Source organism: Callorhinus ursinus, unplaced genomic scaffold (assembly GCF_003265705.2).
Source record: "Callorhinus ursinus isolate GAN/ISIS: 27379988/994484 unplaced genomic scaffold, GSC_fseal_2.0 scaffold2, whole genome shotgun sequence".
Taxonomy (NCBI): Eukaryota; Metazoa; Chordata; class Mammalia; order Carnivora; family Otariidae; genus Callorhinus; species Callorhinus ursinus.
Genome location: NW_027397064.1, coordinates 19,723,451 through 19,749,414, shown reverse-complemented (window position 1 = coordinate 19,749,414; position 25,964 = coordinate 19,723,451). Strand labels below are relative to the sequence as shown.

Here is a 25,964-nt window from a genome sequence, read left to right as displayed (position 1 = left end):
CCAGATCCCTAGGTCCTCCTTGAGACCTTCTGAATTTAAAGCTCTGGGGTTGGGTCCCCAGAATCTGCTACTTGAGGAGACTCCCCAGCTGGAGGGAGACTAGGGGGAGGCTAATGAGGTGCTTAGGGGGCAGTATTTAAGGAGGCGCTCACTCTCGGGGCAGACCCCGCACTCGTACGACCCTGAGAGTGAGCGCATCCTTAAGTTTTATGTCCATGCCTAGCTTGCCTCGCCCCATTTAGAGTGTTCACTTACATGTCTGTGCCTCATTGAGGCTGTGAGACCCTGGAGGCTAGGCATAGCCTTCTGTCTGTCCTGGTGTCCCTAGAAGCTAGTGTAGACCTGCACTAAAACAGAGGCACTAGCCATACGACACAACCCACCTTCTGCACGGCTAGTCAGAACTGAGATGTGCTGTAAGTGTAAAATACACACTAGATTTTGAAGACTTGGTATGGAAAGAAGGCAAAACGTATAGAAGAATGTAAAATGATGTTTTATATGTATTGGGTTGCATAAAACCTTATTAATAATAATATATATAATTATTTCTATTATCTATTGTATATTAAATTACTACAGCAATATTAATTTCATCTTTTTACTTTTCTTAATGTGGCTACTGGTTAGCTTACAATTACATATGTAATGATTATGATATTTCTATTGGATAGCACTAGTACAGAGAGTTAATCGTTGAAAAGATCCCCCATCCCTGAGGAAACGCAGACAGTTCTGAGCGATGACTGAAAGTAACTACCAGAACTGGTATTAGCCTGTCAATGACAACTCACCGTGTGCACCAGGAAGACTCACCCCAATAAGCTCCTTTCTGAATGCCAGCCGAACAAGAACCCTCTCATCCCAGTAACCGTGACCTACAAAAGTCTGCAAACCCCTAAAACCACACTTGTTCCAGAACAAGAGAAAGAGCCATAGTCTGCTCTGTTCAGGGAGACTGTGCCTGACTAATATTAATGTGACTTTGTGCTGAATTTTGTTTGAAATATTGACTGATGGTCTCCCGTGTTTAGGATAAAATAAGCGCCTAATAATTGTTTACAGAATGAAGGATCTTTATGCATCTCTTCCCCTAAAATGAAGGGATGTTGCATGGCCCAGCTCCTGCTACAGCGTTTTGCCCACAAACTAGGGAACTATGAAATGATACTGAATTGAACTGAAACTATCTGCTAGATAAAAGATAGATAAATATTCATGATACCTGGTTTACTTCGGGAGCTCAACACGGAGCTAAACTGAACTAATACAATTTTTATAATTACCAAATTAACTAGGCACTATTGTGCTATCTCAGATAGAGTCTTCTTAACTTTCATTTTAATGAAATCCATTTGATGGATGGACTTGAAGAACCAAGCCACTCACAATAGTTTTATCAATCAGTAAACACAATTCAAGACTAGCAACTTGTATCCATTTTCTATGTGGGTAACACCTCTTTTATCTGTTTACTTTCAGTTCTGTTTATTAAAGATCACAGGGATTTTAAATAGGCAAGCTGGGGTTTGAATTGCAGTACCATGAGCCATGTATAGCCTTAGACAAGTTATTGCGCCTCTTTGGCCCTTGGTTTCTTAACTTTGTAAAGTGAGTAGGGCCTGCCAAGTGCTGCATTCCTTTCCGAGAGATGTTGAGGGACATCGTGCGGGCTCTGGCTATTCCTTTTAAAACTACAGCTACGGGGCTCCTGGGTGGCTCAGTGGGTTGATCCCTGGAGTCCTGGGATCGAGCCCCGCATGGGGCTCCCTGCTCAGTGGGGAGTCTGTTTCCCCCTTCCTTCTGCCACTCCCCCCTGCTCATGCGCACTCTCTTCTTTCTCTCTCCAATAAATAAATAAAATCTTAAAACAACAATAAAAACTACAGTTACGTTCTGACCCTCCTGTCTCTACCCCAGGGACTGTCACTTATTGTCACTTATTGTGAGCTCATTGATAAGCAGTTCAGCCAATGGCCTGGTGTGAATGTGCTCCCACTAATGATGATTAGCCAGGGTAATCAGAATATCTTGGAAACATGACCAAGGGATGCTAGGACAATCAGGCAGAGGCATCCCCTTGCTCTGCATCTCACAAAAGCTCCCAGCCTCTCTCCTTCCCTTCACAAGCAACTATTGGAAGGCTGCACCTCCAACAGTCAAAGCATGGTCAGTAAAACTCTTGAGCACACCTAAAACCTTTCCAGGTGATTTGCAAGAATAAAACTATGTTCATTATAATACTACCTCTTTGTTTGTCTTTCTCACTGTGCTGACATTTGCAGTAACGGTGCCAGAGCAATGGTGGGCAAAATTGCTGGAGCCTCAGCGCAAATCACAGCAGGAACATGAAACGGAACTAGCGGTCCTTACGGTAGCGGTCACTATCTTCTTCACCAGCAAGTACACATGGGGGGAAAGCCTGTTTCACTTTAGAATGTCCTCAATGAAGCAGCAAAAATTACTCATCATACTGATCTTGACCATTGGGTACAATATCCTTTTTAATATCTAGTGATATGAAGTGGGAACTGCACATCAAGCTTTTCTGCTTCATACAGAAGTAACTGTTGTGAACTGAACTAGTCACTCTCTTTGTGAAATACCATTTGTTACTTGAAAGAACAACTAACACACTATGGTTACTCACACCGGGGTACCTGGCAGAGTTTTTTTCACAAACGAACAAAGTGAGAATGTCACTTCAGAGGAAAACAACTTTGGTTTTTGTATTTGTTGTCAATGAAAAGATCTGAGCTTGCAAGTGAAAAGCAGAATTTCGGAAAACTTGCGCTTGTCAACATGAGCTTGACAGTTTCCTAACATTTCAAGATTTTTCTGAAGAGATCAGTGGTGACATTAAAAATGTGACCATTTATTTATTTTTATATTCTTTTATTTAAATTCAGTTAATTAACATACAGTGTATTATTAGTTTCAGAGGTAGAAATCAGTGATTCATCAGTCTCAATATAACACCCAATGCCCATTACATCACGTGCCCTCCTTAATACCCATCACCTGGTTACCCCATTCCCCCACTCCTTCAGCAACCCTCTGTTTGTTTCAAATGGTTAAGAGTCTCTTATGGTTTGTCTCCCTCTCTGATTTCGTCTTGTTTTGTATTTCGCTCCCTTCCCCTATGATCCTCCGTTTTGTTTCTTAAATTCCACATATGAGTGAGATCATGTATTTATCTTTCTCTGACTGACTTATTTCACTCAGCATAATACCCTCTAATTCCATCCACGTTGTTGCAAATGGCAAGATTTCATTCTTTCTGATGGCTAAGTAATATTCCATTACTTGGAATGGAATATTACACACACACACACACACACACACACACACACACACACACACCACATACCCTACATTTCTTTATCCATTCATCTGTCGATGGACATCTGGGCTCTTTCCATAGTTTGGCTATCGTGGACATTGCTGCTATAAACATTAGGGTGCATGTGCCCCTTCGGATCACTATGTTTGCATCCTCTGGATAAATACATACTAGTGCAATTGCTGGATCATAGGGTAGTTCTATTTTTAACTTTTTGAGGAACCTCCATACTCTTTTCCAGAGTGGCTGCACCAGGTTATATTCCCACCAACAGTGTAGGAGGGTTCCCCTTTCTCCACATCCTCGCTAACATCTGTTGTTTCCTGAGTTGTTAATTTTAGCCATTCTGACGGATGTGAGGTGGTTATCTCATTGTGATTTTGATTTGTATTTCCCTGATGATGAGTGATGTTGAGCATTTTTTCACACATCTGTTAGCCATTTCTATATCTTCTTTGGAGAAATGTCTGTTCATGTCTTCTGCCCATTTCTTGACTGGATTTTTTGTTTTTTGGGTGTTAAGTTCTTTATAGATTTTGGATACTAGCTCTTTATCTGATAAGACATTTGCAAATATCTTCACCCATTCTATAGGATGTCTTTTAGTTTTGTCAATTGTTTCCTTTGCTATGCGAAAGCTTTTTATCTTAATGCAGTCCCAATAGTTCATTTTGCTTTTATTCTCTTGCCTTTGAAGATGTGTCCAGCAAGAAGTTGCTGTGGCCGAGGTTGAAGAGGTTGCTGCCTGTGTTCTCCTCAAGGATTTTGATGGATTCCTGTCTCATATTTAGGTCTTTCATCCATTTTGAGTTTATCTTTGTATATGGTGTAAGGAAATGGTCCAGTTTCATTCTTCTGCATCTGACTGCTCAATTTTCCCAGCACCATTTGTTGAAGAGACTGTCTTTTTTCCATTTGATATTCTTTCTTGCTTTGTCAAAGATTAGTTGACCATAGAGTTGAAGGTCCATTTCTGGGCTCTCTATTCTGTTCCATTAATCTGTGTGTCTGGTTTTGTGCTAGTACCATACTGTCTTGATGATTACAGCTTTGTAATAGAGCTTTAAGTCCGGGATTGTGATGCCACCGGCTTTGTTTTTCTTTTTCAACATTCCTCTGGCTATTCAGGGTCTTTTCTGGTTCCATACAAATTTTAGGATTATTTGTTCCATTTCTTTGAAAAAAGTTGATGGTATTTTGATAGGGATTGCATTAAATGTGTAGATTGCTCTAGGTATCAAAGACCTTTTAACAATATTTGTTCTCCAATCCATGAGCATGGAACATTTTTCTATTTCTTTGTGTCTTCCTCAATTTCATTCATGAGTATTCTATAGTTTTCTGAGTAGGATCCTTTGCCTCTTTGGTTAGGTTTATTCCTGGGAATCTTATGGTTTGGGGTACAATTGTAAACGGGATTGACTCCTTAATTTCTCTTTCTTCTGTCTCATTGTTAGTGTATAGAAATACAACTGATTTCTGTGCACTGATTTTATATCCTACCACTTTACTGAATTCCTATATGAGTTCTAACAATTTTGGGGTGGAGTCTTTTGGGTTTTCCACATAGAGTTTCATGTCATCTGCAAAGAGTGAAAGTTTGACTACTTCTTTATGGATTCGGATGCATTTTATCTCTTTTTGTTGTCTGATTGCTGAGGCCAGGACTTCTAGTGCCATTTTGAACAGCAGTGGTGATAGTGGACATCCCTGCCATGTTCCTGATCTTAGGGGAAAAGCTCTAGGTTTTTCCCCATTGAGAATGATATTCGCTGTGGGTTTTTCATAGATGACTTTTATCATATTGAGGTATGTACTCTCTATCCCTACACTGTGAAGAGTTTTAATCAAGAAAGGATGTTGTACTTCGTCAAATGCTTTTTCTGCATCTATTGAGAGGATCATATGGTTCTTGTCCTTTCTTTTATTTATGTAGTGTATCACACTGATTGATTTGCGGTTGTTGAACCAAACTCGCAGCCCAGGGATAAATCCCACTTGGTTGTGGTGAATAATCCTTTTAATGTACTGTTGGATCCTATTGGCTAGTATTTTGGTGAGAATTTTTGCATCCATGTTCATCATCTTGTTTCTTGAGAAAGGCTTGTATTGCTATATACTTTCCTCTTAGGACCGCCTTTGCTGCATCCCAAAGGTTTTGAACAGTTGTGTTTTCATTTTCATTTGTTTCCATGAATTTTTTTAATTCTTCTTTAATTTCCTGGTTGACCCCATTCATTCTTTAGTAGGATGCTCTTTAGCCTCCATGTATTTGAGTTCTTTCCGACTTTCCTCTTGTGATTGAGTTCTAGTTTTAAAGCATTGTGGTCCAAAAATATGCAGGGAATGATCCCAATCTTTTGGTACCGGTTGAGACCTGATTTGTGACCTAGGATGTGATCTATTTTGGAGAATGTTCCATGGGCATGTATTTGAGTTCTTTCCAACTTTCCTCTTGTGATTGAGTTCTAGTTTCCAAAGCATTGTGGTCTGAAAATACGCATGGAATGATCCCTATCTTTTGGCACCAGTTGAGACCTGATTTGTGACCCAGTATGTGATCTATTCTGGGGAATGTCCCATCAGCAGTTGGGAAAAATGTGTATACTCTCACTTTAGGATGGAATGTTCTGAATATATCTGTGAAGTCCATCTGGTCCAGTGTGTCATTCAAAGTCCTTGATGATCTTCTGCTTAGATGATTTGTCTATTGCTGTGAGTGTAGTGTTAACAACACTTACTATTATTGTATTATTATCAATGCGTTTCTTTGCTTTTGTTATTAATTGCCTTATGTAATTGGCTGCTCCCATGTTAGGGGCATAAATATTTATAATTGTTAGATCTTCTTGCATTCAGTTCTGGATAAAGACTGCTCTGAGTGTATAAGGCACAGAGCCAGAAAGTGCAGGGGGCATGGGCTGGTGGCAATGGGAGTGCTCATCTCTATCAGCTGTTGGATAGACCCTTTAATTATGATATAGTGTCCTTCCTCATCTTTTATTACAGTCTTTAGTTTAAAATCTAATTTGTCGGGTGCCTGGGTGGCTCAGTTGGTTAAGCGACTGCCTTCGGCTCAGGTCATGATCCTGGAGTCCCGGGATCGAGTCCCACATCGGGCTCCCTGCTCAGTGGGGGGTCTGCTTCTCCCTCTGACCCTCTTCCCTCTCATGCTCTGTTTCTCATTCTCTCTCTCTCAAATAAATAGAATCTTTAAAAAAATAAAATAAAATCTAATTTGTCTAACATAAGGATTGCTACCTCAGCTTTCTTTTGATGTCCACTAGCATGATAAATGGCTTTCCACCCGCTCACTTTCAATCTGGAGGTGTCCTTAGGTCTAAAATGACTCTCTAAAATGACCAAATATCATATGAGCAGGTCTTGCTTTTTTATCCGATCGGATACCCTGTGTCTTCTGATTAGGGCATTTAGCCCATTTACATTCAGAGTAACCATGGAAGGATATGAATTTAGTGCCACTCTATTACCTGTAAAGTCACTGTTTCTGTATATTGACTCTGTTCCTTTCTGGTCTATGTTACTTTTGGCTCTCTCTCCGCTTAAACGATCCCCTTTAATATATCATAAAGGGCTGGTTTAATGATCACAAAGTCTTTTAGTTTCTGTTTGTCCTGGAAGCCTTTTTTCTCTCCTATTTTGAATGACAGCCTTGCTGGATAAAATATTCTTGGCTGCATATTTTTCTCATTTAGCACCCAGAATATATCATGCCAGTCCTTTCTCGCCTGCCCCGTCTCTGTGGATAGGTCTGCTGCTAGTCTCATGTTTCTACCCTTATAGGTCATGGACCTCTTGTCCTGAGCTCCTTTCAGGATTTTTTTTTGTCTCTGAGATTTGCAAGATTCACTGTTATATGTTGAGTTGTTGACCTATTTTTATTGATTTTGAGGGGGTTTCCCTGCGCTTCCTGGACTTGAATGCCTGTTTCCTTCCCCAGATTAGGAAATTCTCAGCTATAATTTGCTCCAGTATACCTTCTGCCCCCTTCTCTCTTTCCTCTTCTCCTGGGATCCCAATTATTCTAATATTGTTTTGCTTTATGGTATTACTTACCTCTCGAATTCTCCCCACATGATCCAGTAGTTGTTTATCTCTCTTTTCCCCTGCTTCTTTATTCTCTATCATTTTGTCTTCTATATCACTAGTTCTCTCTTCTGCCTCATTTATCCTAGCAGTTAGAGCCTACATTTTTAATTAAATAGCCTTTTTTTATTTCAACTTGATTAGATTTTAGTTCTCTTATTTCTCCAGAAAGGGATTCTCTGCTTTTTTCAAGCCCAGCCAGTATAATCGTTATTTTGAACTCTAGTCCCAGCATCTTACTTATTATATCCATACTGATTAGGTTCCTGACAGTCAGTACTGCCTCTTATTCTCTCTTTTGGGGTGAGTTTTTCCATCTTGTCATTCTTGCAGAAAGTGGTCGCTTTTCTATTTGTAGGATCTAGCAATTCTTCTCTTAGATCTCCGGTTTAGTCCGCAGGTGCTCAGAATGATTTGATAGCTATCTAGCTGAATTCCTAAGGGACCAGACAAACTAAGGTCTCCTACTTCTCACCATCTTGGACTCCTCACAAATGTGATCTTTTTTTTTTTTTTTAATTTTTTTATTGTTATGTTAATCCCCATATATTACATCATTAGTTTTTGATGCAGTGTTCCATGATTCATTGTTTGTTCATAACACCCAGTGCTCCATGCAGAACGTGCCCTCCTCAATACCCATCACCAGGCTAACCCATCCCCCCACCCCCCTACCCTCTAGAACCCTCAGTTTGTTTTTCAGAGTCCATCATCTCTCATGGTTCGTCTCCCCCTCTGACATACTCCTCTTTTCTTCCTCTCCTGTTATCTTCTTCTTTTCCTTTTTTCTTAAAATATGTTGCGTTATTTGTTTCAGAAGTACAGATCTGTGATTCAACAGTCTTGCAAAATTCACAGCGCTCACCGTAGCACATACCCTCCCCAATGTCTATCACCCAGCCACCCCATCCCTCCCACCCCCAACCACTCCAGTAACACTCAGTTTGTTTCCTGAGATTAAGAATTCCTCATATCAGTGAGGTCATGTGATACATGTCTTTCTCTGATTGACTTATTTCACTCAGCATAACACCCTCGAGGTCCATCCACGTCGTTGCAAATGGCAAGATCTCATTCCTTTTGATGGCTGCATAATATTCCATTGTGTATATATACCACATCTTCTTTATCCATTCATCTGTCGATGGGCATCTTGGCTCTTTCCACAGTTTGGCTATTGTGGACATTGCTGCTATAAACATTGGGGTACACGTACCCCTTCGGGTCCCTACATTTGTATCTTTGGGGTAAATACCCAGTAGTGCAATTGCTGGATCGAACGGTAGCTCTAATTTCAACTGTTTGAGGAACCTCCATACTGTTTTCCAGAGGGGTTGCACCAGCTTGCATTCCCACCAACAGTGTAGGAGGGTTCCCCTTTCTCCACATCCCCGCCAACATCTGTCGTTCCCTGACTTGTTAATTTTAGCCATTCTGACGGGTGTGAGGTGGTATCTCATTGAGGTTTTGATTTGGATTTCCCTGATGCCGAGTGACGTTGAGCACTTTTTCATGTGCCTGTTGGCCACAAATGTGATCTTTTGATATTGTATAATGGACTGTGTGTCAACATCTAGAAGATTTCCATAACTCAGTGGACAAGTGATTCCCAAAAGAACAATAACTATGTCACAAAATCATCTGTGGGTGAAAGATGCAGTCAAAGTGCAAGAAAGACCAGTGGATTTTATTTTATTTTTTAAGATTTTATTTATTTATTTGACAGAGAGAGAGAATGAGAGAGACAGAGCATGAGAGGGGAGAGGGTCAGAGGGAGAAGCAGACTCCCCGCAAAGCAGGGAGCCTGAAGTGGGATTCGATCCCAGGACTCCAGGATCATGACCTGAGCCAAAGGCAGTCGCCCAACAAACTGGGTCACCCAGGTGCCCTAGACCAGTGGATTTTAATGTAACAGAGTACAACAGATTCACTGACATGGTTTGAGATCAATCCACATTGCAACCTATCTTTACGAAACAGCCACTTGTCAAATATCAAAGAATATCATCCCCAATTATCTAAAAAGACTGTTAAAATGTTCCTCCCTTTTCCAACTGTGCATGTACATGAACCTGGATTTCTTCATATGCTTTAAACAAAACAACATACAGCAGTATATGGAATGCAGACACAGAGGTGAGCATCCAGCTGTATTCTGTTAAGTCATCCATTTGAGATTTAGGAAAGTGTAAAGCAAATGCAAAAATGGTTTTCTCTTGCTTTTTAAAGCACAGCAATTTTTCATTCAAAATGTTATTTATGTTAACATGTAATGCCTTTTTACTATTATTTTAAATGAACTGATAACTATTTCTTAAACTTCTCAATTTTGATTTCTATACAGTAAATAGAGATAATATACTCTCTCTCTCTTTCAAATAAATAAATAAAATCTTTAAAAAAAGGGGGGAGGCGCCTGGGTGGCTCAGTCATTAAGCGTCTGCCTTTGGCTCACGTCATGAGGGTCAAGGCTGAGATCGCGCCCCAAGTCAGGCTTCCTGCTCGGTGAGCCTGCTTCTCCCTCTCTCTCTGCCTGCCGCTCCCCTGCTTGCGCTCTCTCTCTTTCAAATAAATAAATAAAATCTTTAAAAAAAAAGAGAGATAATATAGTTTACATAAACAAAGGGAGTGTTCTGTCCAAAATAAAAATTTAATCATATCATCCCCTTGATTAAAATCTTTTAAAACCCTTCTCAGTTTTCAGAATAGAAATCCAAACACCTTGCTTAAAATGGTCCATCAAATGTCTGATTTAACAGTATCTTCCAAAAAACTTAATATGCAAAACTATTTTACTTCAAGAATTCTAGAAAGTTACCCCTGACACAAGAGTGCACGTCTGTGTTCAGGGATTTCACTGCAGAATTACCACAATATTGAAAATATAAATGGAATCTAAATGTGCAACAGTGGAATCTAATGAAATGTATCATGGTATATCCATAGCATGTTGCAGAATAGCACACTGAGTAGAATCCCAATTTGTAAAAAGGTCAGTAAATACGGGTCTTTTGGGGTATGCCTAGTAAACTTCTGGAAAGACATCAAAATGCCAATGAAAGCTAGTTTAGAAATTAGAAAACATTTTCTTTTAAGAGTTTTATGGTTTTGCCTTTACATTTAGCACTTTAATATATCAGAAAATTATTTTGTATGTGGCATGAGATAGGAGGCCTAATTTATTTCTAATTAAATAGCTAATTGCCATAAGACTTATGCTAAATGGCCAATCCTTTCCTCACAGATTTGAAATGCTGATTTTATCCTATTAAACTCCTCATGTATACATGGTACTGATATAGAACTGCATCTTGTTCCACTAAATTTATTCTATTTCAGTGCCAACACCAGATATCCTAAATAAGTATAGCATTATAATGTATTTTGATATTGGGAAGGTCAACCCCCCCCAATTATTCTTTTTCAAAACATTTTTTGACTGTTTTTGCATTAATATTTTTCTAGACAAACTTTAGAATCAGTGTGTTTAATTCCCAAACTATACTAAATGTATGCATTAGTTTAGGGAAACATGGTATTATTTATTTTTATTTTTTATTTTTTTATTAAAGTACAGTTGACATACAATACTACATTAGTTTCAAGTGTACAACATAATATCTCACAACTCTATGTTATGCTATGCTCAGTACAAGTGTAGCTACCCTCTGTCATCAAACAAAGGGAAACTTGATTTTAATAAAATAGATTCTCTCCATTGAGGAATATGACATGTTTCTACTTATTCTTTTTTTCTGTGCTTCAGGAATAAATTTCTTGTCGTTCAGAGCTAAGTTTATGCCAGGTATTTCCATTTTTATTAGTATTGTAGAAAAGATATCCTTTTTTCATTGTATTTTAAGACTGATATTGCTGGCCTTTAAGAAAGCTACTGATTTCTACATACTTAAATCTGGCCACCTTACAGAAATCAAGTATGGAACTTCACATAGCCATCATCACCTGATTTGGCTTAGGGTCCTGTGTACCAGCAAAGGCCATGTGATAAGATAACATAGCTGAAAAGTGCAGTGAAATAAAACCATGCTGTTCTTAATTCACACTGCATTCAGTTCTGGATAAAGACTGCTCTGAGTGTATAAGGCACAGAGCCAGAAAGTGCAGGGTGCATGGGCTGGTGGCAATGGGAGCGCTCATCTCTATCAGCCAACCAGATTGTGTAAAAAGGATACCAAATGTTCCAATTTTCCAAAGTACAAATGAAAGCAACTGGAATCAATGTTAGAAATATACATTACCTCCTCAGGAACTCCAATTCGCTTCGCTGGGATTCTCATAAAGAAATTTCCAAATAAGTCTTTTGCCAAAGGACCATAGTTGTCAATAGCAGTTGGGGAATAAATAACTCCCTAAGTTTAAGAATAAAAAAAGAACAAAATAAAGTACATAAAACTAAATTTTAAAATGACAAAGACATCAAGGCAGTCATTGACCAATGCCAAAAAGTGGGTTAAGTTTAATTAGAAAAGTCAACATTTTTTTTTCTTAAAGATTTTATTTATTTGACAGAGAGAGACACAGCGAGAGAGGGAACACAAGCAGAGGGAGTGGGAGAGGGAGAAGCAGGCTTCCTGCTGAACAGGGAGCCCAACGCGGGGCTCAATCCCAGGATCCTGGGATCATGACCAGAGCCAAAGGCAGACGCTTAATGACTGAGCTACCCAGATGCCCCGAAAAGTCAACATTTCTAATATTAATTTTTCTCAATATCCTCAAACATGATTACAAATGGATTCTCTGAATGCTCATTTTGTCACCCCTTCTCTCTTAATAGCCAGCCAAGCCCTACATTTTTCCTGAAAATATGTGTTTTCCAAAAACATAATTAAATGGATAGATCAGAGGGGCACTTAAGTAGGAAAAGGGGAATAGGGGAGTCTATTCTATCTTCCACCAGGTTTCTCTGCTTTATGACAGAAGCCTGGGCTGTGGTTCCGTGAGACTTAGAAAATGCAATGTTTTCATTATGGTGAAATCACAGATAAAATATTTGAATCCAATATAAATAAACTAAAATTTTAATTGTTTGGGAATTCTTTTATTTAGCTTTTACTAGCTTTCAAGTATGTTGCCAAGACATTTTCTCTTCACTTCTAATCAATCTTTAACTTGGAATTAGACCTTAGTTTTTTTCTCTCTCTCCTAATGAAGCATTAATGATACACCAAGAAATAACAAAATAATCTGGCAAATATTCATTCTGTAAAGCAGTGGTTCTCAATCTTCACTGTGCATTTGAATTTCCTGGGTGGCTTTTAAAAAAATAGCAACATCTAGACTCCATAGTTTAGAGTCAAGCTTACATATCAATATTTTTTAAACATTTCATCGATAATTCTAATATATTGTCAAGATTGATAATCATTGGCTTAATGTAACCTTCTTGACAGTCTAGTTGTAAATCAAAGCATACTTCTTTCCAATTTTATCTATTTTTAAAAGCCAATCTTTTTTAGTATGCATGCATATTAACAAATACCTCCATCGACAATACAAATGGAATCAGAAAAGCACAATTTGTCAACAGCTTTCATACGGAACAGTTACTTACAGGGGCAACACAGTTGATCCTTACTCCACTGCTGGCCCATTCCACAGCTAAGGATTTGGTGAGGTTGTAAACCCCTGCTCTGGCAGCTCCACTATGCCTTTAAAAGACAAAACATAAAAATTACAATCAGCTTCCACTGAATGTTTCTCTTGTTAACTAAACTGACAGGTATGTCAGTGACCTGTCAGACCCCCACAGACATATTCTTGTTGAGTCTGTCTTTTGGAGTCCTTGTCTGAACAGTGGGAAAGAAGTGGGTCCTTCAATGTTAAAGCCAAAACACAAAAACACAGCTCTCTGATAGTCAAACAAACCTTACATTACAGGCACACATAAGACCCTCCAAACACCATGACCATAAGAGAAATATTTTGAAGATCTTTTATTATGTAGAAAAAGTAAGAAGTTGGTAATTTTGAGGGTTATAAGTGTGGTTATTTTTTAAATCAATTTTAGATGATAAAAGATAAGAAATTTATATATTGGGCTAAAAATAGTATCAATAGAATTTCTAGACACACCAAAGTTGAAGTAAATTTTAATACATTTCCAGATAAGTTCAAAATAGTTAGGTCTGCATCTAGAGGGGGTCTTATGCACAAGGTACAGATACACTGTGGCTTAGAATTTCTAATTATAAGGTCGTTGGCACCAAGTATGTGCGATCTGGGGTCATATCCACCACTCACTAGAGAAGACCTACAGAGTCCAACCTTCTTAAAGAAAACCCATCTCTGTCCCAGTGTTGGCTGCAGCAACCCTGGTGGGACTCCAGGCAGAAGCCAACTATTTTGTCAGAATTACCCAAGTAACTCCATCACCATCAGATGTGGCCACAACTTCTGTTGCTACTGCATCCAGCAGTCCTGGGTTGATCTACAGGACACGTTCCCTTGCCCTGCCTACTGCCACCAATGCTAAGAGGGGTCCCAAAGCAACATTCAGCTGGGAAGGATAATGGAAATTGCCAGGCTTCTCCACAACACAAGGAGCAAGAGGAAGGGGCAGGAACAGACATGCTTATGTAGAAGCACAATCAAGCCCTGACCCTTTTCTGTGAGGAGGACCTAGAGGTGTTTGTCCCCTTGCACTCAGTGCCCTGATCACCAGGGCCACCACATGAGGTCCTGCCTCTCATCATAGGAAAAGGCTCAGCAGTATGTTGAGCCCCTGAAGAAGCAAGTGGCAGACGTTCAGAAACTGGTAACCACCCAAGAGAGAAAGCCACTAGAACTGAGAGACAGCAGTGGAAAACCAGAGACAGAAATTACTGAATTTCGGCATCTGGACCAATTTGTTGAACATGAGCAAGAGGCAGATGAAGAGCAACAGAATATGCCACTCCAAAATATGATAGTAGGAGCTCAGGACATGCCACCCAAAATATGCTGTTTTGATATACTATTTTGAGCTGTATACACTTGAAAATAGCAAATGCAGGGAGAAGCTTTCTCTGAACTCCCCTTATCTGCCTAAAGATAGACTGGGTTCCACCAAAAGGAACTCAATTACCATAAATCCCCTCCCCAAGGGTTTCATCAACCAGGGAAGATTGCCTCTGGTCACAAGTATAAAGACTAGAAGTTGACACCACAACCCAGAAACACTCTGTCACAAACTACCATACTTCCCATCTATTCTTCCAAGGGGCCCATGCATCTTTCCTAAAAATCATTTACTCTCTTCTATGAGGCCTCCATCTCTCCTCCCTTTCCTTACTAAGATAGTGGTTCAGTCTGAGTTCTAAGCCACTCAGGGAAGCTACTTATTTTCCCCTGGGTTTCTCCCACATATACATGATGTATACATATGAATAAAGTTGTCTGTTATGGTCTTGTTAACTTCTTTTATTACACGGGTCTCAACTAAGAGCTCAGAAGGGTAGAGGGAAAATTCTTTTTCCTCCCCTACATAGTTTTCTCAAGCTTCACAGCTGAAGAGAAGGACATTCAGCAGAAACTTAATGCAAACATAACAGCATGTTCAGACTACATTTCCATACTCAAAGATCTACCAGAGAAGGTGACGGAGAAGGGTGTGATGTCAGAAGTGAAATTGCTGGTGAAGGTCAAGAGCATCTGCAACAGGTGTGAGAGCCTGAGGCCCCTGCTCTCCATCCTTTCCAGTTAAGGAAAGAAGGATGCAGTCTTCCTCCATGGTATTCAGCTCTGTATAAAGTTATTCGAGAACTGAAAGAAGTTCCTCTGGATCCCAAAACAGCATATCCTAATCAGCTGATCTCTGAGGATAAAAAACAACAATAACAACAATATAATAACCACCCCCCAAAAAACTGTGACATTTGTGAAGAAAAAAGCAAAGAGTTCATCCAAATCCAGAGACTTACAGCTTATCTAGTACTTTGTTCTGAAGGGCATTCCTGGATGGTCCAGGTGGATGAGAAGCCTGAATGGACCAACGGGGTTTGTAAAGACTCCCTTTCCAGAAAGGGAAAGTGGTTCCCATCGGAACAGAATAGATGCTAGACAATCCAGCTTTGGGTTGATGACTAGGTCACATGAAGTGCTGTTCCAGTCACTCTTCTTCTAAAGGAAAAGCCCAGAAGGACTGACATTTGAACTGTGAGTTGACTGAGATTATATGTTACCATTTCCATGACAAGTCTCACAACTGTTCTTTCAATGACCAATTTCCTTAAGTACTAAGGCCTTATTTCTGTATCAGACATGATTTAAAATCTCTTACAATCTGTGCAGGAACAGATTATGAGTGATAAACTGTCTTGAAGGCTGTCACACTGCTTCATTTTCTTCCTCTAATTTATAAACAGGAGGCAGAAGGATGCACAACTCTTCAGTGAATATAGCACTAACCAATGTTTTCAATGCGTCTACAACTTAAACACATAAAATCATACAATATACGCTCTTATTCATCAGGCCTTTTTCACTCAGAATAATTACTTTGAGATTCATCCATGTTGTTACATGAGTTAATAATTCATTATGTCTTATTTCCAAGTAGTAGTCTGTTATATAGATATACCACAGTGTGTTTAGTCATTCACCCACTGATGGCATTTGAGTTACAAACTGTCCATGGGAGACGTGAGTTGCTTTTTTGACCTATCTTTTGCCCTCATAATTATTTTTTTTAAGAGTTTATTTATTTATTTGACAGAGACATAGAGAATGAGCACAGATAGGCAGAGCGACAGGCAGAGGAAGAGGGAGAAACAGGCTCTCCACTGAGCAGCAAGCCCGATGTAGGGCTCGATCCCAAGACCCTGGGATCATGACCTGAGCCCAAGGCAGACGCTTAACCGACTGAGCCACCCAGATGCTCCGGCCTTCATAATTATTGACAGTGACCCAAAAGATCAGCAGCTCATACCAAACCCCCCTGCACAGATGTAATGAAAAATAGACTAGCCTCAGACAACATTAAGAAAAATGTGCCAAGACAGCAATACAACTCAAACATACACACAAGATATCCAGATAGCCTTTCAACAAATCAAAAGATGCTCCACTGAGAATACCATTTCTTGACCATCGGAGTTGTCCAGAAGTTGACAACACACATTTTGGGTCAGGCTCTGGGGAACACGTACTCTCATACTTTGCTGGTTGGAAAATACCTAAAAGTATGCATTTACCCTTCACCTTCACCTAGCAATCGCACTTCCAGGATCTACCCTGAAGATACAACTCTACAAATATGAAATATGTACAGTGTTATTCACTGCAGAATTATTTGTAATGCAAAATGTAGAAACAATACAAATCTCTATTAAGTTTGAGCTATTACATGCACTTGAAAAGAGGAATATGAAATCTGTAAGTCCATAATAGTGGTATACCAAAAAATTTAATAATAATAATGATAATAAATATATAAAGAAGGAAATTTTTGCAGAAAAGTCTTTTTATGGAAGAATATCAGCTAATAAATACAGAAGCAATTATGAAACCAGAAAAATCAACATCTTCTCACCCTAATGTAATAAGTGATTCAGGTAAGAATCAACAATGTTTGCAAAATCACAATGGCAAACAGGATATTCATGCAGTGCCAAAATATCACCCTGCAGGTTACAGATTACATATTACTAATAAAGGAATTCAGGTCACTGTCTTACTTGGTTAACAGGTTATCTCTGGGATGAGAAGGTATAGAGCACTCAACTTTGTACCTTATACAGTTTTATATATATGTAAAAACTAGCATGCTTTGTTTTTATAATGCTAAGATAGGTCTATTTCATAAGAAGAAATATTCTATGTTGGAAAATTTTTAAAAAATTTTAATAAAAAAGGGGAAGGAATCAGAACTTATAAAAGATATGAAAGAAATCAGCAAAAAGAATTTTTTGTAAATCAGACTTTTTAACAGCTAAACGTGTGGTTTTCAAGTAGCTTCCTGGCACACTGTTTTTCTTTGTTCTTTTAGATTATTACTAAAGAATCTACTGAGCCAGTAGGCTAAATTAGTTCACTGACTGACTTTTTTTTTAATCTATTTCCAACATAAAAATTTACCAAAATCAGAATAAGAGTCAAATATGTCAAACTCCATTATGGAGTAACAATTTAGCAGTTCTGTCTAAAATTGAAGAGGTATATTCACAGTATTCAAATCTAAATTAATCTAAATTCGTTTCATTTCCACATGTTAACAAAAAAGATCTCTCCAGACAATGATGACCAGTTTAGTGACATCTGGATTAGGGTTACTGGATAAAATATAGGACATTCAGTTAAACTTGAATTTCAGATAAACAACAATAAAAAAATTTTAGCGTAAATATGCCCCATGCAATATTTGGGACAGACTTACAATAAAAAATTAACACGGCCTCTTGTTTTATTTTCTTGGTAAATCTGGAAAGCCTATTATGCATGGTAATGTTTTAGACGTACATTTTTAAAGTTCAAATAAAGGGCAATGCTAAATATTGAGATCGAAACTCATTACAGGATTAAGGATTGTGACTTATGAAATTTTCTCCACCCTACTCCCCCCTATTCAGAGGACAAAACCCAAAGACAAAGGAAAAAATACATATACATTAAGTATGCTTACACAAATCCTGGAAATCCATTTCTAGTAAGGATAATAATATTGACAATAGATCCTCCATGCTCTTTCATCCAGGAGTTGTAAACTGTAGGAAACAGACCAATGACAATCATATGAAATAGTGACATGACTCTCTTCTCATACACTGTCCCAGCATCTTGCTTGCTATTTTAAAATTTTAATTTATATTTCCTTTTTATAAAAAGCCTGATTGAATATAATTGACATACCATGAAACTCATCCACTTTCTAAGGTGTACAATTTAATGATTTTTAATAAATATACAGCATCATGCAACCACTATCACAATCCAGTTTTAGAATACTCCATCACCCCCAAAATGTTCCTTTGTGCCCATCTGCAGCCCAAGCCATCCCCATGCAAACCCTCATCTACTTTCCATTTATATAAATTTGCCTTTTCTGAACATTTCATATAAATGAAATCACACAATATGGGGGTTTTTGTGTCTGGCTCCTTTTACTTAGAATAATGTTTGTGAGGTTCATCCATGTGGTAACATGTATCAATAGTTAACTTTTTCTTGCCGAATAGTATTCCAGTGAATAGATATGCCATATTTCATTTATCTATTAACCAGCAGATGAACATTTGGATTGTTTCCACTGGTGGGTGATGATGAATACAAAGTGTTGTGTAGACATATTTTTTTTTTAGATATTTATTTGAGAGAGACAGAGAGAGAGAGAACGAGTGCACAAGCAGGGAGGAGGGGCAGAAGAGAGTGAGAAGCAGACTCCCAGGGAGCCCAACACAGGGCTCAATCCCAGGACCCTGGGATCATGACCAGCTGAAGTCAGACACTTAACTGACTGAGCCACCCAGGCACCCCTGGACATGTTTTTATTTCTCTTGGATAGATGCTTAGGGATGGAACTGCTGGGTCATATGGTAATTGTATGTTTAACTTTTTAAGAAACTGCCAAACTATTTTCCGGTGTCTCCACTATTTTACATTTCTACCAGAAAAGCATGAGGGTTCCAGTTTCTCCATACTATTATTGCCCGACTTTTTTTATTATAGCCATTCTAGTGGGTATGAAGTGATATTTCACTGAGGTTTTGATTTGCATGTCCTGAATGACTAATGACTAATGGTGCTGAGAATCTTCTGATGTACTTATTAGCCACTCATGTATCTTCTTCGGTAAAATATCTATTCAAATCTTTTGCCCATTTCTTAATTGGTTTGTTTTCTTAACATTGAATTATAAGAGTTCTTTTTATATTCTGGATACAAGTCCTTTATCAGATGTGATTTCTCCCAGTCTATGGCTTATCTTTTCATTTTCTTAATGTTGTCTTTTGGATGTTGTCTTTGAAGTATTTAATTTTGATTAAGTCACATTTGTCATTTTTTTTTTTACTTTGTGCATGGTATGCTGGGCGGTGTATCTCAGGACTCTGAGATCCTTAAGCCAAGGTCATAAAGATTTTGTCCTTTATTTGCTTCTTAAAAGTTATACAATTTTACTTTTTGCATGTGGATATCCAACTGTCCCCATACCATCTGCTGAAAACACTATCATTTCCCCATAGAACTGCCTTGGCCCCTTTGGCAAAAATCATAAATGCAAGGGTTTGATCACAACTATAAGGGTTTATTTCTGGACTCTCAAATTTGTCCAAAAGATCTATACATCTATCCTTCTGCCAGTACCACGTTGTCTTGAAATCAAGAAGTATAAGTCGTCCAACTTTCCTGTTTTGCCAAACTGCTTTGGCTATGCTGAGTTCTTTGCACTTCCACATGTATTTTAGGATCTGCTTATCAATTTCTGCAAAAATAACAGGGACTGCATTGAACCTACATATCAATTTGGGAAGAACTACCATCTTAGCCATATTGAGTCTCCCAATTCATAAACATTGAATGTTTTTCCATTTAGTTTTTTATCTTCTTTCACTTCTGTCACAATATTTTGTAGTTTTTAGATACAAGTCTTATCCTTCTTTTGTTAACTTAATTCTTTAAGTACTTTCTTTTCAATTTTTTTTTTTTTTATGGGGAGAGAGCAGGAGTGGGGGTGGGGGGTGGGGTGGGCAGAGGGGCAGAGGGAGAGGGAGAGAGACTCTTAAGCAGGTTCCACACCCTGCACAGAACCCTACACAGGACTCGATTTCATGAGAGCTCATGACCTGAGCCAAAATCAAATCAGACGCTCAATTGACTAAGCCACCCAGCCGTCCCTCATTCTTTAAGTATTTTATCCTTTTCGAAGCCCCAATTGATATTTAGCCATCAACTCTATTCATACAAATCAAGACAATGTCAGATATGTACCCTCAAGATTCACTTCAATAGAAATCTAATTTTTTGAATGTAAAGGCCAGAGAACAATGCAAGACCTATTCCTATTAAAAGCTTAGACAAAAATAAGAACACATTCCCAGTATTACTTAATGCTTTCCAGTGAATTTCTCACCAGTGCTTTCCAGTGAATTTCTTACCAATTCATAATATATAACAGAAAAAGGAGGTAAATCCACTGGAAAAGAAGACATAAAATATAGTATTTTGGGGCTCTAAGACAATTCTTTCATATTATTTTCACATTGTTGAAACTGGGATATGTTTTACAGTTGGTGGCTTCTTAAGATACCAATAATACTGTTTGTACTTTCTTAGTAGTATATAAAATGATGGTGCATTTCACCAAAGATACATTGAGTGTATCTTTGACTCAATGAAATACATTATTTATTTTTAGACAACATGATTGTGTAGCTAAAACATCTGAAAGACTAATTTCAAAAACTGTTAGATAAAGATACAAATTACTAGATAAAGCTACAAAATCAACTTGAAAAAATAATTCTTCCATAAACCAACAATAATCTAGCTGAAAATAATTAGGGACAGAGTCCATTTAAAAAAGCAGGAGTCAGGGCGCCTGGATGGCTCAGTCAGTTAAGCATCTGCCTTCAGCTCAGGTCATGATCCCAGGGTCCTGGGATCAAGCCCCACATCAGGTTCCCTGCTCAGCGGGGAGTCTGCTTCTCCCTCTCCTTCTGCCCCTCCCCCTGCTCGTGCTCTTTCTGTCTTTCTCAAACAAACAAAATCTTAAAAAAAAAAATAGAAGGAGTCATCCAAAATATCTAGGTATAACCTTAGTAAAAAAAATATGAGAGGGGCTCCTGGGTGGCTCAGTCAGTTAAGCGTCTGACTCTTGATTTTGGCTCAGGTCTTGATCTCAGGGTCATGAGTTCAAGCCCTGTGTTGGGCTCCATGACCAGCATGGAGCCTACTTAAAAAAAAAAAAAAAAAAAAAAGATTTGCATGACGAAAACCACAGAACTTTGCCAAAATATATAAAATAAGAATACATTAACAGAAAGATGTGCCATGGTGCAGAAATAATATTTCAACATATTGTCAAATTATTGATAGGTTGAACACAATTCCAATCAAATTCCCCACCAGGATTTTTTTTTATTGTTATGTTAATCACCATATATTACATCATTAGTTTTTGATGCAGTGTTCCATGATTCATTGTTTGTTCATAACACCCAGTGCACCATGCAAAACGTGCCCTCCTCAATACCCATCACCAGGCTAACCCATCCCCCCACCCCCCCCACCAGGATTTTTGAGGAAAAAACCTAAATATAAAATTCATCTGAAAGAATAAAAGGTCATGAATAGCCCAGAAAAGTTTGGAAATGAAAATAAATATGTGCCATATCAAATATCTCAAAAAAAAAAAAAAAAAACCTTTAAAAAAAGAAAAAAATAAGTTTATTTAAATTACCCTACACAGACTTTCTGCTTCTGGTTAAATAGTACTTTATATTATAACTCTGAAATCAGGGGTGCCTGGGTGGCTCAGTTGTTAAGCATCTGCCTTCGGCTCAGGTCATGATCCCAGGGTCCTGGGATCGAGCCCTGCATTGGGCTCCCTGCTCATCGGGAAGCCTGCTTCTCCCTCTCCCACTCCCCCTGCTTGTGTTCCCTCTCTCGCTGTGTCTCTCTCTGTCAAATAAATAAAAATCTTAAAAAAAAAAAAAAAAAGATGTTAGGGGATATGAATCAATAGGCAGATGAAGAAATACACTGGGCAATGTCCTGAACAAAGAAGCTTCTGCCTCTGTAGAGCTTGAGACTTGGCAGGGTGTCCCGTGAAAGTGTTCTGATTTACCAACCCTGTACTTTTATGTTTTTATGGAGGCCTCAGTATGTAGTTCGGACTGATTAAATCACTGGCACTGGTGACTGAGTCAACTTTTAGCCCCCTCTCCTTTTCCCAGAAATCAGTAGATAAGACTGAGGTCCAACTCTCATCAAGGTTGGTTCCCTACCAACTAGCCCACACCCATCTTTACAGGATTTCCAAAAGTCACCTCATTAACATAAACTCAGTTGTGGTTGAACAGGACTTGTTATGAATAACAGACACCCATTTCACCTGTGTGGCCCTGAAGCCTTTTCAGGAATTAAGACAAGAGACCAAATATTATAACAAAAGATTCTCCCATTGCTCTTCTTGCTCAGGAAATTCCAAGAGCCTTGGAAACTATGAACCAGGAACCAGAGACAGACCAAAATATATACTCATTACAAATCACAACATCACAGTCTTTAATGATTATGGAACTACCACGTTATCCCTGACTATCTACCTGGACTTTTTATGTGAGGGAGAAACAAACTATCTTATTTAAGTTCCTGTTTTTGCAATGGTCTCTACACTGAAATAGCCAGCGACAACGAATATAAAGCTTTATACTACTAGTTAGATAAAGTTGAAAGCTGGGAATGTCTGCAAAATTTTGACTTAGAGATATTCAGAATATAAAGCCTAATCCATATTAGGGAGAAAACCCTTTGGGTTGGAATTATACTCGTTCTGTGGTTTTCATCATAAAAATGTCTTTGATAGTTTTTAACAAAACCCTTGAGTTACTCAACCTCAGGAGTTGAATGTCACCACCTATGAAATATAACTTCCAATCCAATGATATGCATGTATGCTAATTAGTTGTTAGTCAGAAAGAATGTGGACTCTGTCTGGCATTCTCCCTGAAGATTTGACAAGTTAATGAAAAGTCCCTTACAACAGATTTAACAGATTCATTTCTTTAAAACTAAGTGTGAGAGTTGTTTTTTTTTTTAATTTCAGGAACAACTTTGTAGCTATATCTTTGTACAGATTCATAATAATTTTCTCATGATAAATTCCTAGAAATAAAATTATAAGATCAAACCATACCCATATTTTACAAATATTGTCAAATTACTATCCAGAAATGCAACAATTTACATTTCTGTGTTGAATGCGAGTAAATCAGGGTAGTACGTGCTGCTGACATGGAGTTTCTGAGCCCCCAACAATTCTCTTTCAAGATTCTCTATGATCTAGGGGCACCTAGGTGGCTCAGTCGGTTAAGTCTCTCCTTTCGCCTCAGGTCATGATCTCAGGGTCCTGGGATCAAGTCTGGCATCAGGCTCCCTGCTCAGCGGGGAGCCTGCTTCTCCCTTTCCCATTCCCCCTGCTTATGTGGTCTCTCTCTCTGTCAAATCAATCAATCAATCAATAAATAAAATCTTTAAAGAAAAAAAAGATTCTCTATGATCTTTAAATAAAGAATCTTGACTTTTTGGGGTACTGATCATACTCACCTGCTTTGCACATGTAGAAGGTGCCTGTCAGGTTGGTCTCAATCACAGCATGCCATCCCTTTGCACTGATGTGTTCTGTAGGAGAGGTGAACTGGCCTCCTCCATTGTTTACCAAAAAATTGATCTTACCATAAGTATCTAAGGTGGATTTGACCAAATTGTTCACCTAAATAAGAATGTTAAAAGTAAACTAGTTAATAACCTAACTTGCTACTTGGACTGACACCTAACTCTAGGAGAAGAAAGAACTTGCAGTCTGTCACAGTAAATGGTATCAGTAACAGTAACTGAAATCAGGTTAAAATTAACACTAAGAAATGACTTAAAAGGGGCACCTGTCTGGTTCAGTTGGTACAGCATGTGACTCTTGATCTTGGGGTTGTGAGTTCAAGCCCCATGTTGGGTGTAGAGATGACTGATTACTTAAAAATAAAATATTTTTAAAAAATAGAGAAAAGAAATGACTTAAAGGGGGAAAGGCATAAAAAGTAATCTTGCTTAGACCACATCCTTGCTTAGCTTCCTTGTTTCTTTCCATCCCCTCCCCCTGGAGGTAATACACTCAATAAATCATTAGCAAAAGAATTTCTTTTACGGGATCTGCTTCTAGTTAACCTCATCCAAGACAGCCACCATAGGAACATCTGAAGCACAGGTTTAGGAACACTCCTGTAAATAAAATGAATGAATAAATGATACAGACATTTTTGCATTACCTCCTCTTCTTTGCGGATGTTGCATTTTATGGGAGTGACCTGAGCCTGGTTGGTGGGGGGCAGGCTGGCCTTCAGTTCATCTGCAACAGATTTTAATCTATCAAAGTTGCGAGATGCAATCACCACATTACACCCTGAAAGAAAACAGTCCAAGAATAAGTAAATGTGCTTTCACTGGTTGTCCAAATAAAAAAAAAAAAAAAGGTCAGGAAGTGTTTCATGTGTACCCATAAAAAAAATGAATCAGGACTTCTGCCTCTGGTTAAGATGGACCATCAGTAACTGAGTTTACCCTCCAGACCAAAACTGGTCTGGACTAAAAAACTGGTCAAAGTATAATGCAGGATGGTTTTCAGGCACTGGACATGGGGTAGCATGGCACAGCGATCTCAGAGAATGGAGACAAACAATGTGAGCCCTGTGATCATTCCAGCACAGGGAGGAGGAGGAACCCTTTCAGACCCCCAGGAAGAGATGAAGTTGGGAGTCCAGGGAGGCCAAGACAGCACTGGAAATAGTATCCCAACCAGGCAAAACCTTGTTTGAAGGGGCACTGGGTAAAATACTCAGAAGGGCATGGTCTCAGTAGTGAAGCAAAATTAGCCCTAGATGAAAGGCCCTTCAGGTCAACATTTAACATATAAAGTATCAAACTGCTTCCAAGTAACTTAATAACGGAAGTAACAACTTCTGTGATGCAATTAACACAGAACAAAGCTCAAGAATATTTAAATGAATATAAAAATAACCAGCGTCCAACAAGGTAAAACTCAAATGTCTAGCAGTCATGTAAAGGAGCAAGTAAATACAACCCATAATGAGGAGAAAAGTCAGTTAATAAAAACAGAACCAGAAATGGCAATGATGATATAATTAAATAAACCAGTGATAAAGAGAAAAATATTAAAAGTCTTCCCGCGTTTCCTCATTAGGTAATACACATAGGATGGATTCATTTTAAACACAACTATAAAGAATTCCATAGCATGTTTCCACAGGTCTCCTTGTTCCCTACCTCGAGCACGTTATCTTTGATTCTAAGTCTTCCCTTTAGTTTACAAACAGTGGTTTCATCTTTCAACGTGTCTCCAGCATTTCTCAGAAAGAACTCTTCCTTTTCCCCCGCGGTTTCAATGTCACCCACATGTACAGAATCTTGGCTTGGCAAGTCCACGTCTCCCAGCCCTGCCTAATACCTCCCGGCTCCCGACCCCAGGTCACACCGGTGTGTGTCTCTGCGGACCTAGGATCTAGGTAGCCTGACCCAGGGGGGGCTGCTCACGTACCCAGCTGCAGGAGCTCTGTCGCGATGGCCTTTCCGATACCCGTGGCCCCGCCAGTGACGATGGCCAGTTTGTGCCGCAGCAATCCGGGCGCCAGGAAGCTCTTCCACTCGCCGCAAGAGCCCATGTCGGCCGAGGGCCTGAGTCCGGGAAGCGCAGAGGTCACTGAATCTCTGCGGCCCTCCTGGTGCTCGGGACCAAGGGCCCCGCCCACGTGACCGCCGGGGGCCCCGCCCCGTCCCGTCCCGTCGCCCC

At 39.0% G+C, this 25,964-nt stretch overlaps 1 protein-coding gene across 2 annotated transcripts in view; it reads right to left on the bottom strand.

Annotated features, from left to right (window-relative positions):
- The window catches only part of PECR (peroxisomal trans-2-enoyl-CoA reductase), a 31,072-nt gene extending 5,152 nt beyond the window's left edge, over positions 1-25,920 (bottom strand). For both annotated transcript variants that reach the window (XM_025891947.2, XM_025891954.2), the window contains exons 1-6: positions 25,713-25,920; positions 24,427-24,560; positions 23,711-23,876; positions 18,069-18,150; positions 13,023-13,119; positions 11,710-11,820 (exon numbers count right to left, since the gene is read on the bottom strand). In XM_025891947.2, coding sequence (XP_025747732.1) covers positions 11,710-11,820; positions 13,023-13,119; positions 18,069-18,150; positions 23,711-23,876; positions 24,427-24,560; positions 25,713-25,836 — 714 coding nt within the window. In that variant the 5' untranslated portion in view covers positions 25,837-25,920. The remainder of the gene's footprint in view (positions 1-11,709; positions 11,821-13,022; positions 13,120-18,068; positions 18,151-23,710; positions 23,877-24,426; positions 24,561-25,712) is intronic.
- Positions 25,921-25,964: the final 44 nt, after the last annotated feature.